The sequence below is a fragment of the Haemaphysalis longicornis genome, unplaced genomic scaffold (assembly GCF_048455015.1).
Source record: "Haemaphysalis longicornis isolate Haplotype H1 unplaced genomic scaffold, Haemaphysalis longicornis Haplotype H1 scaffold_7, whole genome shotgun sequence".
NCBI lineage: Eukaryota > Metazoa > Arthropoda > Arachnida > Ixodida > Ixodidae > Haemaphysalis > Haemaphysalis longicornis.
The window spans coordinates 12,742,856-12,760,229 of record NW_027526422.1 but is presented as its reverse complement, the minus strand read 5'-3'; the positions used below and the strand labels follow the sequence as shown (position 1 = coordinate 12,760,229).

General features: G+C 48.8%; 1 protein-coding gene across 2 annotated transcripts in view; it reads left to right on the top strand.

Moving 5' to 3' along the window:
• LOC144144537 (E3 ubiquitin-protein ligase RNF115-like) overlaps positions 1-17,200 on the top strand; it is a 29,769-nt gene extending 12,569 nt beyond the window's left edge. Inside the window, exons 4-10 of one of the 2 annotated variants that reach the window (XM_077676040.1) lie at positions 3,148-3,335; positions 5,449-5,489; positions 5,590-5,617; positions 10,636-10,708; positions 11,294-11,387; positions 12,016-12,131; positions 15,976-17,200. In XM_077676040.1, coding sequence (XP_077532166.1) covers positions 3,148-3,335; positions 5,449-5,489; positions 5,590-5,617; positions 10,636-10,708; positions 11,294-11,387; positions 12,016-12,131; positions 15,976-16,386 — 951 coding nt within the window. In that variant the 3' untranslated portion in view covers positions 16,387-17,200. Of the gene's footprint in view, positions 1-3,147; positions 3,336-5,448; positions 5,490-5,589; positions 5,618-10,632; positions 10,709-11,293; positions 11,388-12,015; positions 12,132-15,975 lie in introns of both variants that reach the window. The other variant, XM_077676039.1, reaches the window with a different exon arrangement.
• Positions 17,201-17,374: the final 174 nt, after the last annotated feature.

Here is a 17,374-nt window from a genome sequence, read left to right as displayed (position 1 = left end):
TCTTTGAAGTAATTTTCTATGCTTACACTTCTTCGAGTTGAAAGCCTTAAAGAGATCGTTGAGTGAAGAAAATAAATCATCAAAAACAGAAAATGACTCCTTTGAAAGCATTTCATTGCATGGGGTGTTTTGTAACACGAGGTGTCCCACGAGCTTGTCTCCATAGTATTCCACAGTTCGAGGGGGGGGGTAGAAAACAAGCAGTGAAATTCACAGTTGGGGGGGACACTGGTCTTGAGGACTGAAAATTTGCAAAAATATCAATTTTTTTGTATTATTAATTTTGTTTAGTCTACAGGTCCCAAAGAATGTACCTGCAAATTATCATAGCTGTATCATAGCTGTATTATCACAGTACTCGCACAACTGTCGCCCTTTGAAGTCACCTAGATGACCATTTTTGCGTGTGTTTCCAAACTTCGAGCCCTGTTTTTCTCAGAACCTATTTTTTTCCCACATGGTCAGCTTTTGGGTATAATATCTTGGAATGTAATGGTTCGATTTGCATCATTTTTGGTGCATTCGAAAGGTCATAAACTGAACAGTGCAATAGAACCACAAAAATACAGAATTTCTTTTTGCTGGCACAATATTTTATGCAGTTAGTTTTACAAAAACATTAGTAATTGATGACCTGACATTTATGAAGTTTACAGTGGTTGGAGAAACAATGCCAAAATTACTGCTGTCGTATAGTTGCACTCCCTGGTCCTTGTAAAGCATGAAGTGATAAAATCTATTCAAGTGTTTCATAGGTAGGTAATGAAAAAAATTGCCCGAAATGGAGTGGCATAACATGTTGCACAACTCTAAACTTACACCCCACAGATGAAAACTGACTGCATGTTTGTGCTCAGGATGTTAAAATACACTCAATGTGTAAATCTCAAGCACATAGGTTAAAAATAACAAAAATGTCCTCGAGACCAGTGTCCCCCTTTAATATGGTTTCCCAGGGGCATGGACGGACAGCAACGCAACGTGTAGGAGACGGATCAAAGCCATATGAAAGGGTTACGGCAAATCTCGAATCGTCTCCAGTGGCGAGGTAGCAAACCCCTTCGACAAAGCGAGGCGAAACAGGGCGTCTCGGGAGTCTAGCTGAGCATTTTTGCTCATTAGAAGTGGTTAGAGTGTTTTTTTTTTTTTCTGTGATACTGAACAAAACATTTTAACTCCATAGTTGTAGTGTTATAGCTAGCAGCCTCCTTAGGAACATTTGATCGTACATCGCAATGTATTTGAAACTGCGGGAGGATGGCGTTCCAATGAATCTGGGACTGGCCCTCTTTCACCTGCTGCCTTGGGAAGGTTTTGGTGGCCAAGCTGGTTGCGAGCATTGCGTAAATTTTCATTGTTGATGGTCTGCACCACACCAAATGACTGAAACTGTATTTTTTCCTCATTAAAGGAGCCATGAAGAGAAAACACAAGTTTGGTTCATTCGAAAGATTGCCTCGTTATAACCATAACGACACCACTTATAACGCAAACTTCGCTCAAATAAGCTACATAATTAGGAAAAACGGGAATGGTCATGCGACCCACCAGCTCATTTCCCGCAACAGAACCTATGCCGTCACATGGGCTAAGCTCTGCGATTGGCGGAGGCCGGCAAAAGCAAACGCATGTTAGGCAGGGCTTACAGTTTGCATAGCGAGCTAAATGCCCGTGAAACATACTGCACATTCTTTTTATGACAAAGAACGGTGGAGTAAACGGTTGAAGTTCCGAACGAACACGCAAGCGTGTGCGCCAATGCGTACGAAACAACCGCCTGGCCGAGCTCGACATCTCGCCGTCGCGCAGACGAATTTTCGGGTTCGAGGCGCTCTGACCTTGGAGGAAAAATGCCGTAAACACCGCGCATTGACGCTCGTATCTTTCTGGTCGAAGCAGAGAGCTCGCGCGAACGGCTTTCCATACACGACACCGGCCAACTGGCATAAGCGATACTGCTACTGAAGTTGAACTATTATTAACCGTAATAAAAATACGGCACATACGTACCAGTCTGTATTCGTCCGTGGCGACGGCGCTGACGAGGCAGCGGTGCCGACGGCAGGGCGTTCGTCTGTTGTGGCTATCGCGGAATGGTCGCTTTCCCGTCCACCGCGTATCCCACAACTCTTGCCGCTCGTGCACTTAGAAGCGTTGAGCGTTCAAGTGGTGTGAGGTTGTTAAATGCAAGCCCGAGCTCCTCGGCGAGAGTTTTGTTCTCCGGATCAGGCGATTCCATGACTAGGGCTGCGGGTGCACTAGGTTTTACTAGCATTTTTAAAATGGCCGCCGTCTCGGTCGACTCCCGCGTGTGGGTGCTATATGGAGTCGACATACTAAGTATCTGTTTCATGGACCGGCCCGTGTGACACCATTGCTCACGTCACCAAATGTGCAATTTTAGCGGGAGATTTAAAATTTTGGCTTAAATTGCCTTATTTCTCAGTGAATAAAGCATCATTTGCTTCCGGGAAAGCGCTTGGGGTACTATGAAACACCTAATCTTTCGAATAAAACAAACTTTTGTTTTCTCTTCATGGCTCCTTTAAGTGTGTTTGCAACGTGAAGATGCAAGAATGATGTCTGGCTGATTCAGGAAGCATTGTTTTTTCGTGATGAAAATTTGTTCACAGGTTGTGCTCCTAGGCTTCCTAGCGATGTGCAAATTGCCCATAGTGTTGGTTGGGTTATCGCTCACTGTGTCTTGTGGCTTGTTAAGGCCCTCTCTGGAGATCTTTAAGACAGCGTTGTTAGAAGGCATCCGCCGCGGTGGCTCAGTAGCTAAGGCGTTGCGCTGCTGAGCATGAGGACGTGGGTTCGTTTCCCGGCCGCGGTCGCCGCTTTTCTGATGGAGGCGGAAAGCAAAAACGCCCATGTGTACGAGATTTCGGTGCACGATAAAGATCCCCAGGTGGCCAAAATTAATCCGGAGCCCTCCACTACGGCGCACCTCATTGCCTGCGTCGCGTCGACGTGTTAAACCCTACAATCAATCAAATCAATCAATCGTTAAGGCACTTTTTGCAGCATGAGCAAACTGCCTCTGGGATGTGGTGTGCGCTAGTGGTGAGCACGTCGAGGAGGTCGATGCTGCGGCAGGTGTGTGACGAGTGTCGGTCATGACTGCGCCTGCTGCAACGAATGCAGCTCTGGAACAACACGATTGTGGATGTCCTCCGGCGGCTGGACCGTGGGCCCGGGGCCATGGAGGAGGACGGCCTGCTGCCTGACGCCCCTTCGTCCTCCGCCTCGGACTCCATGGTGCGGCGGCGGTTGCCCGGCCGGGGGGGTCGCCGGCCTCACCCGGACAGCCAGGCCCGCCAACCCCTCGAGGGGTGAGCGGCTTTCCACCATTCCCGAGGGGAGGATTCCTTGAAGGGGAAGGGGGGGAGAGACATCTCTGTGGGGTAAATCTTTAGAGCGTGGCAGTTTTTTTTAGAATTTCCAAAGGTTGACATGTTGGGGGAGGGACATTAGCGTTTCATTCAGTTTTCTACCAGCAAGAGGAGCAGAAAAAGAAAAGTGATATTTTTGTACATTAACATGCAGTATGTTATTGCGGAGGCCAGGGAAAAAAGGGTTGGGTCATGAGACACCTTGCATTTGGGACAGAGTTGCGTAATGATTTGCAAGTAAAAAGAAATCTGATTCGGGCAACTGTTTGTTCCTGTAATACGAGAATTCAGTGGAGCTGCAAAATAATCTCTGACATCATTGCAAGTACCACGTAGTAATGTTTTGATGTCACTGCAGTATTTTAATGTTTTTTTTTATTCTGATTACATTATTTTATTGTATTGCAGTGGAACTGGCTATTATTTCCTGCATCATAGTGTTTGCACTTGCAGTGGTCTTACTGTGTTACTATAGCAACCCCCTTGATGATAGTAATCGCGCATTGCCTCCATGGTGAAACCCTGACAGCCATAATCAGGCATTTGTGCACCATTACTCGCTGCACAAAAATATCTCAACAGCAGTGCCTGACAGGCTCTCAACAGCAGTGCCTGATAGGCTAGCACATGTGTTCTTTTTTATGGCGAGTGTAGGGTTCAATAATGTGACAAATTAAATGCGCACGAATAAAAGTCTTATTGGGGAATTATTGCCAGTGTGTCTTGTATAGAATAGCGGGGCAATACCAAACCAGTTTTGTGGCAAAACCTGTTATCCGGTTATTTCATTCACCGATTATTCAAATTTGAAAGCTGGATAACCGGAGTGATCAGTTAGCGTACCTCGTTAACTGGTTTTGTATCCAGATATTGGGATATCCGGATCTGTTTTATATATGAGATATATCTTTGTGAACCTGAGTGGGTTTTTTGGCATTGTTTTTATGGTGTCATTGTTTTGCCGTCGCTTTTTTTTTTTAGGCCCTTTTTTTTTTTTCTGTGGCTGCTCCATTACACACCTAACCATTCGAATATACACCACAAAATTTGAAGATACACCTTCCCAATCGAATATTCAATTAACCGGCTATTGAAACTGGATACACTGATTATCTGTTGAAAATCTGGATATACAGGTCTTTCAAGGGCGGAGTCCCTCAGAGCTAGTTTAACTGTATAACGGTTTGACAGATATTAATATAGCATTAATATAGAACATCATTCCAATGGTGGTGACTGGAGACAATCACAAACAGATGAACAGAAGTAATTATCACCCCACTACTGCGTGTTCTGTGTCTCTTGAATGGTCCTTCAGTAGAGGCATCGTTAAGTAGCGCTTGAAACAGGACAAAAGTAGAGAAGGCACACACGACGGCGCTAACTCGCAACTGTTTTTATTATGCATAAACACAAATATAGGTATATTTATCGCACTATCAAGGGGTTGACCTGGGCATGTGTTCATTCTGAGTATATATTTGTGTTTATGCATAATAAAAACAGTTGCGAGTTAGCGCCGTCGTGTGTGTCTTCTCTGCTTTTGTCCTGTTTCAAGCGCTACTTAACGGTGTATCAACGCCAACTAGCCCAACTGTTGATTTCACTGAACTTCAGTAGAGGATACACATTAACGTAAACGGCAATGAATGCAACTTACACATACCCAATAGGAAGTACCAGTCCCAATTTTTTTGTGGCTCCTGCAGCTTAATGCACATACTCATTGTTTGAACGTGTAGCAGGAGCCAAACTAAAGGCTCCTGCTACACATTCAAACAGTTACTTCTGCAACTAACTCTGGTAAGGTAATTTGACCGTGTTTTTAACTTGCTTCAGTCTCATGTAAAAATGGTCTGTGTGTGTACGTTCTTGTTCTTGCGGAGGTCTGTAGCATGCAGTGCAGACGTTGCCTTCATGGCACATGTCACGCAGCAGTGCTGACTTCACTGTGTAGAACGTGTAGGGAACCTGCAATAATACTTCACAGTTAGGAGGTGGTAGTTCTTACTCTGAGCCCAAGGTGTGACCAGCTCGTTCATCTCCTTTTCAGTATCATACACCAGATTTTTGCCAACCTCACTGGGACTGCAGGTAAGCACGTTTTGGATGCAGCAAATTTTCCCAGGTGTTCATGTGTGTCTTGAGCAGTGTTGCAAGCAGTGTCCTTTTTCTTTCTGCTTGGTCTTTGCAGGTTTCATCTCCAATCAGGGCCTGCCAGTGTGAGTAGTGCTCGGATATTGTGTGATTTTGTCTTTCTGGGGTTGTGTGGGATTTAAGTTATAAAGGGGCACTGACACAAAAATTTTGCATCTTGTTTTTTTTTTTTTTTTTTTTTTTTGCGATAAGTAGCTAGTGACCTACTTATCAACTGTAGAAACCTCATTTGCTTCAGCGTGCAACGGTTGTTTAATTAGAGGCATTTTAAATGCGGCCAGTCGCAGCTTCGGTTTCAGCGGGTGTTGTGAACCGATGGATTTTGTGTGAACAAAGCTGACCACTGACCGTCGGGGGAATATCACAGAGCCGAGCTGCCGTAGCACTGTCAAATCCGCATCGCCGGCAGTTTCTGCAAATGCCCCCACGTACTGATCTCGTGAGCCGGTTAATTCAAAAGTGACCGTGGACGTGACGCAGGCGCTGTGAGTGCAAATGCTACCACGGCTAAAGAACGACGTGCGACGCTCGAGACAGTATGTGGCAAGACGCGCACTGGGAGCAGCCGGCCGGTCTGCCTACAGGTCCGCCTACAGATGTGTTCGGCTTAGCACTGCGGCGGATATTCGATTGCCGCTCTCGTAAGCGGTGCTGATGACAATTTTTAATGCAACCTGCCATCGCATCATTAACTCCTTTCTCATATAAGCGGCCACTTGGGTACAATTTCGTGCAGCGGTAACAAGCTATCACTTGAGCTACTTGGGCCGGCCTGGGCCACTTAGTGGCCGTGGCCGCCGCCTGCACAGCGACCGTGCAGCTCGCTCAGTGGGCTTTTCGTGTCTCTGGCGCGTTTTCGCATCCAATGGTAATAAACAGTCATAGAAACAGAGTGCCTGGAATCGCTGTAGAACTTCGGTCGCGGCCAGCTCTGCCTGATGAGCTGACGAAATCACAGCGCCTCTGCCGCAAATGATCGGGTCGTTCGTTCTCGAGAGCAGAAGCTCCGCCCTCCAGCCCTCCGATTGGAGCGACGAGCCGGGCGAGCCGGCGGAAAACGCCGGCAGTGCGGAAGCGGCAAACACAAACTCCTGACTTATTTGGATGTTGTTTACAAAATATCCGCGGATGTCGATTGCGCGTGGTCGTCTGCTGGCTGCTTGATTGCGTTTTGCACACTTTAAAATTGACTTTAAATATGTTCTAGGCTGTATTCGCCGCTGATATTTTGCAGATGATGTATATGTGTTCACACCAATCTATCTCTGAAGTTCTCGCCTCCAAAATTTTGTCAGTACCCCTTTAAGGAGTACCGTAGACACTTAATTAGAGGGCTTGTTTGAGCCTTTCTGATGAGCAGGTACTGCATGTGCTGGATTTAGACAACTTTTCATTATTCGTACAAAAAACAGCGCAGCATATGAAAAAAAAACCCGCCCGCATCGTCCCACGGGGGGAACTCTAGTAAATGCGTCGCAGAGTGGTGGGGTATCGCGTGAATGTTGCGTAATTGGGTATGGTTTGGGAATGCTTAATTGTTATTTCGTCTTTATTATTCTTATTTATTGAATGAAGGAGAAGCGAAGGCAAGGAGTGTAAAGTTAAAGTCTGTCTTTATTGCTTGGTGCTGTCAAGCAAAGCGTCAAGTCAAGCGAAAGCCAAGCAAAGACGCCCTTGACTGAATTCCGAACGCGCGCTCCGCCGATTATATACACACCGCCCGCGTTCGAGGGAGAGGAGTACGGGGGAGAGATGCGCATGCGCAAACTTCCGTACACAAGTGCGCGAACTTTCCACGCACCCACAACGCCGTTATCACGTGTACACGCCCTGCCACCGTTACTGTTGAGCGCGACGCAGCACACGGGTAGCTACGACGCATGCGCGCACAGATGCGCTCCCCCCGCACTGCCGCAGCTGCTGTTGAGAGTGAGGAGGGTACGGGAGAGAGACGCGCACCTGCGCCTCGACGCGACGCGCATGCGCAGTGAGCGTGTGGACGGCGCCGACAACATCGACGAGTGACATCGCAAGCCTAAGAAATGCTCCGCATTTAAAAGTCTGCAAGCTATAATGGAAGTGTGGGCCCACTCTTATAACTCTCTTGTACACATTCACCCCCCCCCCCCCCTTTCTTTTTTCTTTTATGCAGTAAAAGTAATTGTGTCCTGACTGTCATAATTGGCAGATGCAGTCTTGTGCAACTTCTCCTTCTCAGTTATTGGCGCATTGGTTCGTTAGCTGCTCAAGATTCTTTGTGCTTAGCAGGGTTTTTTTGTTTGTTTGTTTGTTTGAACTCTTGCACTTCCAAATGCCTAAGGCTTGACAGTGTGCATTTGTTTGTTTTATTTTTAAAACATACCACGCAGGTCCTAATACAGAGCGTGGATGAAAGGGGGCTACAAAGGGAAAAATAAAACATAAGGGCGAAAATTGACCCAGGGGAAAACGAGACCCATATTGCAGAGTAATACATTGGGAATACCAGCAAAAACCACATAAACGTATAAAACAATAATAACCAGCAGATAGTCAAAACAGTGAGTCAAGGAAAAAGAAACAAGTTTCTTACACTTTAAATGACTGGTTAAATATATATACTGCTTGCACACAAGTATTTCTGTTAATAGTGAAAATCATCCTGAAACAAAAAAGGTGAAAAAGAAAGATGGAATAATGGTGTGCAGTTAGCCATGGGTTTGCTGCCTTACTACTTCAGCCTTTAAACAGTCTTGTTCATTCCTCAGCCAGCGTGGAGAGTGTTGCCCTTTATTGTGCGTAAACTACGACTTCTCTGCACAGAGGATGGCCTTTTGCACTTGCACAATGCAGTGCCAATATGAAGGCCCTTGTTGGTTGCCACTGATTTGAAACAGCCACAAAAACCCGCCGCGGTGGCTCAGTGGCTAAGGCGTTGCGCTGCTGAGCACGAGGTCGCGGGTTCGATTCCCGGCCGCGGCGGCCGCTTTTCTGATGGAGGCGAAAAGCAAAAACGCCCGTGTGTGCGAGATTTCGGCGCACGTTAAAGATCCCCAGGTGGTCGAAATTAATCCGGAGCCCTCCACTACGGCGCGCCTCATCGCCTGCGTTGCGTCGGCGCGTTAAACCCTACAATCAATCAATCAATGAAACAGCCACAAAAAGAAAGCTAGGTGCAGTGGTGCATAGTTGTGTATTTTCTCTTGCTAGGCTGGCGGCTGTATCTCTTGTTCATATATTCTGATGGAGGCGAAAAGCAAAAACTCCCGTGTGTCTACATTTAGGCTCACGTTAAAGATCCCCAGGTGGTCAAAATTAATCAGGAGCCCTTCACTACGGCGCGCCTCATCGCCTGTGTAGCGTCGGCATGTTAAACCTCATTGTCAATCTTCTTCATGGAAGGCTGTGTTCGCACGTGCATGGTTGAGGAATCTTCCTTGTCCAATGTAGCAATAAAACTGCGGCTGTGTGCCATTGTGTGCCATCAAGCGAAATGGTATGCTATTTATGATAACTTGGTTTTGTTGGCGCAATTTTGTGCCCCTCAGCAACGCAAAAGACAACCAGTCAGTTACTGTAGATTAATAGTGTGGAATACACTGGGAATACCAGCAAAACCCACGTTTTGCCTCTTGGTAGAAATGATGATACAGTGGAACCCTGCTTATCCGACCCCCGGTATTCCGACGACCCGCTTCTTGCAACGAATCAGCGCGGTCCTGGCAAACTCCCCATAGAAACAATGCATTAAAAACCCTGATGATACGACGCTTGGGTAGCATTCAATCCGCTTCATACGGGGAACCCTGGTGGGGATAAACCGGCATGTTTCCCATTTTTTACACCTTTTTGTCGCCTCGTCCCGACCCTTCTTTGTTTTTACACCTTTGTTTGACACTGCCTGATCTGCGAAGGTCTGCAGGCGAGCCAGACCACTTGACGCAAGCAAACAGGCGAGTGATGGCGGTCGGTAGCTAACCTCCGACGGCCCCATGGAGCAGCAGAACGCCGTGTTAACCGCAAGTAGTCAAAGTCCAGACAAGTGGCCCGCGGTACGGCCGATTCATAGCTACCATCGAGCCGATTAACGTGAAAACATACGACGCAACCCAACACCTGCTTTCCTCGCCCACTCTATTCGAGTTTCTTCCTTTCACAATGCTGTCTCTCTCCCTTTCTCTCTTCTCTCTGCTCACCAGTGTCTTTCAAAGCCGCGTTGTCGCTCCGCCCCCTTCTCTGCCACCTTTTTTTCATTGACGCCTCGTGCTACCATTCATTTTGCTTGGCCTTGACAGTTGCACACTCTCTCCTTTTCCCCTCTCAATTTGCTCCACCATGTCAGCCTTATCTCGCTCGCTGGCAGTTTTAAATAAGGCTGGACGGCGTGGGGTCGCATATCACATGGTGCTTATCTGGCGGGCTAGTGCAGACTCCCGTGGAGGGGACGGGGGCACAAAATAGGCGTCTTATTTATAGAAACTTTAGATTTCGTCTAGGAGTTCAAGTTACGCGAATGTGCTAAATATAGTAGCTGAAATAAGTTTCTAGCCCACCTGTTGCGCGAGACCATCTGCTAGGTTGGCATTTACCCGTGCCCCAATCATATGACACCCCTGTCATGCGACGCTTTCACACGGTCCCTTGAAAGTGTATTATCCGGGTTCCACTGTACCACGTTGTGTGTTATATTCCTTTCCTGTACTTCTCGTTTGAAAACACATTTCTTCAAATGGAGCCTAAGGGGTGGCAGTTTGTCCAAATCGCTGATCATCTGGAGTGCAGCGCATTGTGGCCAAGATGATGAGGGGAAGTTGGCAAGAATAGGTGTTTCCGCAACTGTACGATTAAAACACAGTTTTTGCCATTGTTGCCCAGGAACCCTCAGTACCTGCATCGTATAACTGTAGGAGTAAGTTTTTTGCAAATGCGTATGCCTACTCTTGGCTTGTTGCAATCAGCTCTTTTTGCCATTTTCTGGCCAGCGTTGGTGGCTTGTTAGGTGTGTATGTTGCTATCTCATAATGTGCAGATTTTTCTTGCATTGCACGATGGTTGGTCGCCAGTCTCACCGGTCACTGTGTGTGCACGTTCCTGTTCAAAGCAGGCTGGTCAACCTGCATGGCAACCCGGGGGACTACGCCTGGGGTCGAGGGGGCCTGGATGCTGTCATCACGCAGGTGCCCTTTCTTCCCTTCTCTGGGCCCCAGGGGGAAAAGATGGTGGTGCTTGGGCGATACGAACGGATGAGGGAGGAGCTTGTAAACCTTTATGCTTGAGCATAAGGAACTTTGTTGAGTAGTGTGAAGCAATGCCTGCTTTGTACTGGGCGTGACTTAAATTTTCTGCTCTTCAGACTATACTCGTGCTCCCCACCTGCTGTGCAGTCTGTTGGCTGTCAAGTTTGGCACTGAAACTGGTGCTTTGACAAACCTTTGAAGCCACTGCACATGTCCTCTGTTCCCTTAATGTTTCAATGCACAACTTTACCTGGGGACTTGGCATGAAGAAGTGAACGTGAAATTGGTAGTAACGGCTGGGTTACAAGGATTTTTGAAACATAGCTGACTAGTGCTCTGGCTCCAAATCCCTACTTGAAGGCAAAAAAGCAACTTGTACAAGTGCCTCATGTTTCAGGTATTGACATTGTTAAAAAGAACCCGAACTTCACTTTGGCGACTGTTGTCTGAAGGGTGTCCCATTGGGTTGTTGCTGTTCGTGCCTCGGAGGAGTGTGGCCCTGCCTGACATTGTGGATGCTTTCAGCTGCTGAACCAGCTAGACGGAACAGGGCCCCCTCCCCTGGCCAAGGAGAAAATTGACCAGATCCCCACAGTCAAGATTGCCCAGGAGCAAGTGGGTAAGTTTTTCAGGGCAGTTGTCCTGGCAAAGAGGCACTGAGGCCGACTTTGTGTAATTGATCTACAACAATCTGAGCGTGTAATTTGGAGTGGTTTTGATCTGAATTCCCACTGGTAAGCAGCTACCTCGACGGTAGGCTGGCTGTACAAAAGGCTGAAGCGTCGGTCATGCTGGGCAAGGCTGAATTGAGTGCAGAGGCTAGGCTGCCGTGTGGTTGCCAATTAACAGATGAACCAAGGCTCTAGACTCCCCTGAAACAGACATAGCGAGGATTAGATGGGCTGAACTGCACAATGGATCCACAAATAGGATTTTGACTCCCGTTTCAGTGTCCCTTTGAATTGGGAACACAGAAGCACTGTAACAAAATGTTTGGCGTTATGCTTTAGCAACGTTCAGCTGGTTAGGAATACTTTGAGATTGCTGTAGGAATACCTTGAGATTGCTGCATTTTTGCGTGTTACTTGGGCAGCCACAGTGCTCTGTGTTTACTGAATAATGTGGTTCAGCAGCGCAGTCAGTGTCAACAGGTCTTTTGTGTTCCCTAGTTGGCGTGGTGCCAGTTTGGTTTTTGCTGCTGTGGTGCCAACCAGCTGGCTCTTCTTCCCTCTCCCATGCGTGTGCAGACAAATTGCTGCAGTGCACGGTGTGCATGGAAGAGTTCAAGACTGGCGAGCAGGTCAAGCGGCTGCCCTGCCAGCACCACTTCCACCCAGACTGCATTGTGCCCTGGCTCGAACTGGTCAGTGTGGGGGGCCTTTGTCGGCCGCCGATCAGCAAGGAGGAGGGCGGGGGTCCACTTCTGCACCTGATTGACGTGCTGCTGGGATGGGTTGCGCGATTTTATTTAATAAGTAATCTTTCAGGTGTCATTGCCACATACCCAATTCTTGGGAAAAAAACCAACTCAAGTTTCTGCTGTCACATCAACTCTTGATTTTCTTACTATGTGGTGTGCGTTTTATGCAATTTTAGACTTGTCCATACTTTGCACTTGTCAAGCTTTCCCTCTGTGTAAGCTTCTTACGTTTTTTTCTGTATCAGCTTTTCAATGACTTTGCGAAGTCATTGGTGCATGGTGGATATCCTCTTTGGGTGCACAATAAGGTTTTAACAGCATCTGCTCTTCCTTCCTTTTACTTGCAGTGTGAACAATAAGGCTTAAGTGTCAGATTGGTGGGCTGGACCATGGTGTAAGATACACTTCTAGGTGTGGACATAGCAGCCCAAAAATTTGTGAAATAAAGTTTGTGGCGCCGTGCGTAGACCTTTGATTGAAAGGGCATCTGGTGGCAGAACTCCTAGCTAAGCTTCGCAGCGTCCTGAGCTTCATGTGGCTCGACCAACTACTGTCCGAAGCAAGGTGGTTTGCAGGCACCAGCAGTACGCACGTAAAACAGCGTTCTTTGTGTGAGCTCACACAACGCAATCTTAACTCGTAATTTATTGCATTGTTCAAACAGCTGTGAGAGTTCGGGCATCCTAAGTTCATTTAGACGTGCGCGCAGCTCCTCTGAACATTGGACACCGGCCGTGACCTTTACAACGCCGCTTCGTCACCGCTGCTTTGTGTGTGAGCTTACCCGAATTGTGCAACGTCGTTTACGATGAAGAGATGTCAGTGTACTTGCCGCTAGTTTAATTCATTTCAGAAATAAAGCTACTTTCCTTGAATGTCGGGGTGTTGTTCGGGCAGCGGACGCTTTTTGCCGGTGCTTGTACTGATTAGCTGGGGGGCTGTAGCCAACAGTAAAATCAACAGCACTGCATCGTTTGCGAGCGCGCACCTCTCAGACATTCAGTAGTACTTCCGCTCCAAGTCCTGAAAAGTTCTCTTTCGTGCAACCGCACTCTCTAAGGAATCCCGACTGCAAGTACCATTATTTTCTGCTGGGAATGGCTGCAGAGCACGCATTCAGTCATTTAGGATTGCAGGGAACGTTAAATGTCACGTTCTCTTGCCAGCCATTGCAGTGCGTACTCAATAAGGCATTTGCACCCCATTTTTTCGTTGCACAAGCATAAAATCCCACTTGTGTGAGTGCGCAACGGCTACTGGGGCGCACATTCCCTTCGGCTTAGTGTTTTAAATATTCTTTTAGTTGTTACCAACTCAAAACGCATGCCCAGAACATGTTGAAACACTGGGGCGAGCGCAGAGGCTTTCGCACAGCTTTCTTTCAATTTTCGTCTGCCCCACCGGCTGGCAGAACCGGCCAAGCCGCGGCAAGCAGACATTGAGCAGACGACCAGTTACAGAAGCTGCCGAAAAGGCTCAACAAGGAGCCGAAAAGATCCAAACGCCTCCGAGTGGTTCGCGCTCAGTCAGCTTCTTTTCTCTGCTGCTGGAGGGCGCTGCAGTCAACGGTCTCAGCGGCGTCAGTTTGGTGACTTTGTTGAAACGACGAGTACACGTTTGTTTTGCAAGCTGTGTCCTTGCCTAATAGTATATCTTACACCATGGGCTGGGCTGTGCGACTGCAAAAATTCCGAAAGTTGAAAATGGCACGTCATGGGCCAATTAGCTTCCCTCTGTGACGAACTATTGGGCACTTTTTCAGCTCGGTGCCATCGCATTGCGTAGCTTTGATCCAGTATAAATGCCTGAACTCGGTTATGAAGGCGAGATAGACATTTGTGTACAGAAATTGTGCATAGCTTTAGACGCACACTTTTAAACCATAATTGACACTCTATGCATCCCTTCCCCCATTGATGCTGCTGCACATGAGGGAGCCATTTTAAGTGTAGAGCACTTTAGGGGCTTGCCTTGTCGTCGTAGCTTGCTGGAACGCTCGATGTCAAGCGACTGCTGGAATCAGGCGGCGCAGTGATATACAGTAGAATCTCGATGATACGAATCTCGCGGGACCGCGAAAAATATTCGTATCATCCGAAATTCGTATGAACCAACACAGACCAAAAAATTGAGCGCTTGAAAAAGTTTTCGTTTATTTCTTTTCTTACTTTCGCGTGAACAAATCCGTGATTTTTTCTGCTTTTTTTAAACCCCCACGTCACAAAGCAGTCCTTTCTGGAGCGCGCAACGCTTCGCCTAGCTTCGCGCTTGTCTCCTCACTCCCGGTGTCCAAGCTCGCTACACGCCGCAACAGTCAAGCGTGAACCGCATGGTGCGTTTTTGCACGCGATTCGCACGCCTCGGCTTTGCGCGCGCTGTATTTTCACGGCTGCATTGACAATTTCGCGCCCGCGGTATCTCCTACCTCGGTCAGAAAAAGACGCTGACGACTTGCGAAACGATCGAGACAGCCCGCTGGCTCCGCCCGAGATGTTTAGGCTTAGCACTCCGGCAGATATTTTATGGGCGCTTTCACTAGCGGCGCGGATGGTGTTTTATAGCACCGTTTTCGCCAACTTTGTCAGCTCTTTTACTGCACAAGAAACTTCGTGTCTGCCTTGAGCGGCATTTTAAAGAGTGCCTACAAGCAGTCGCTCAAGCGGCCGGGCCACTTCGCGGCCGAAGCCGCCGCCATCTTGCCGCCGCCGGCCGCGGCGCGCGCAGCGTGCGAGAGGTTTCGCGGCGCGCATGGGGCGTGCGGGGCGCGTTTTCGCGAGCAGAAAACAACAGCCCGGCCGTTTCTGGAGAAAGAAGAGTGACAAATGGGGAGAGAGAGCCGTCACTTGCTTGTTCGGCAATCGGGCGCCTCGCCGGCTCGTTCGTATCATCCGCCGGGCCGCGCAGGTCCGTTCGTAACAGCCGAAATTTTTCCCATTGCAAACAATGCAATTTTGCCGGGACTTTTCAAAAATTCGTATCATCCCGAAATTCGTATCACCCAGAATCGTATCATCGAGATTCTACTGTAGCGGAACCAAGTAGAGCCCGGCGTATTGTTGTCAGGGCGTCCTGCAGAAGCTTCAAAAATCAAGTGGTTTAAATAGTCATAAGTGTTTGAAACTCGTGAACCGCTGGTGCTTGTCATGCATCTCCCCGTTGTTTAGCGCAAAGAAAGCTGTAGGTACATTCAAGGCAAAATATATGTAATTAAGCGGCAGTGCCGGCATTCATTTAGTTAGGAACGCTTGTTTTGTTGGTATTTACGATAGTAAGCGAAGAAAAGTACCAGTGCAACGCTGGCACGTGCAAAAGGAAAAGCGAGCACAAAGAGAGCAGAACTACCGCTGGCACAGTTTCAGGCAGGGTCAAGCACTGTGAAGGTGGGAACGTTGAATTTCATTGGACAAACCTCCGTTCCATTCATCAAGAGAGAAGCGAGACAGGGCGGCGAAGAGCGTGATGGGTGGTAGGAGTGAGTGGATAACGGCACTACAGCCCATTATTAATGGTAAATCACTGCTCTGCACTTCCGACAGCTTTTACACGGAGTGGAGCGGCTTTATTTTTTTTTGCACAAAGCTTCCCATTTTCCCCTGACAACACTCCCTCGAACATGAGCAGTGGCCAGTTCATGCCACAAATGCCCAATGGTGTGCCTCCATAAACTTCCAGACAATCTCACTCAGCCTTGGTGCAAACATTGACCGAAATAGTAGTTTGAGCTCTCAGGTGAGCCTGTCCGTTGGAGGAGATGAGGGGAGGCAAGCGGCGCGTTTCTTCCTCCCAGCACGGCACGTGCCCCATCTGCCGCAAGCTGCTCAACGATGAGGCCGGCTCAGAGTCGGGTGCGGGCGGGAGCAGTTCGGGGACGTCGCGGGCCACGGCGGCCGCGGGTTCGCTGCCGCGCTCGCAGAGCGACCGCCACGACGCGGCCATGGCGGCGCTCCTGCGCATGCACACGGCGACCCGCGGCGGCCGGTCGACGTCCCTGCAGCAGCAGCCGCAGCAGCACCACCACCACCACCATGGCCAGCCCGCCTCGGCTGCCGCCTCGTCCTCGTCCTCGCAGCAGCAGCCACAGGGAGGCAGGGGTCGGCGGCATTCGCCAGGGGCGGGCTCAACGAGCACGCGGCGCGGCAACCACCCGGGCGGCGGCAACCAGTACTCTGTGTACGACTTCAACGACGAGTGTGATTGAGAGACTACTGGTGCGGTTTCCTCCACACGCCCATGGAACTGTGCGCTCCTCCACAGAAACACTTTTTCCCCCTCTCCTAACGGTGCGTGCGGCAGCAGGGACTGCGGTGCCGTTGGAGAGAACACTAGATTATCGAGAGGAAACGGAGAGAAAGAGAATGCGGCGGCCTCATTGAGAACGCCCGGTGTGTCGCTTGTCTGAGCAAGGGCCCTGCCCTGTGCACACGGCCTGGCCTGTTTGCTTGTTGGCCGACTTTGGGAGGGGGTCGCTACGTTTGCCCACACCAAAGGAAGATAGGATGAACTTTTTTCTTTTTTTACTCAACCTTGCGTATATATAGCTCGCAAAATTTTTCCAGCATGAGGTCTAGCAGGGGTGTGCGACAAGCACGAGCATGCGAGTGCATAGCAGGCACTTGCCTGAAGCTGGCTTTCATCTTCAGCTCAAGGGTTTCTTGCCGGGGCCGCTGCCTCGTTAAGCCAGCCTCTCGTTAAGCCGACGCGTTCTCCGTGCCAGGCTAGTTCCTCCCACGCAGTTCTAGAAAGCAGGGTCACATGCTTGCTGTGTAGCCTTGTGCGAAATTTGTGTGTGCGTGTGTGTGCAGCCCTGTGGCTCTTTGCAAGGCATTGTGAGCCAGGCTGTGACTGAAGAGGGTGGAGGGAGGGTGTGCCTGGCGTTGTTTTTTTTTTTCCAGGGTGTCCACGACTCCTGTGCCGGTGGTGGCCGTGTGTGGCATGACGCGCTCTGTCCAACGAGCCTCAGGAAGTGAATAAAAACTGTGGGCCCCTATGCCCCACTGTGATGCTGCGGCTGACCTGGGAGGCTTCTTTAGCATTCGAAAGCATGGCGCATGTTGGGGCTTCTAGCAAAGGAGCTTACATGTGAACGTTTGCTACATGCCTGCAATGCCACACTTGGTTGAATCGTTTATAGGCATTTTGCTAGGCATTTTTTTGGAGTTCCACCCTGAAGAAAGTAAAGTAACAAA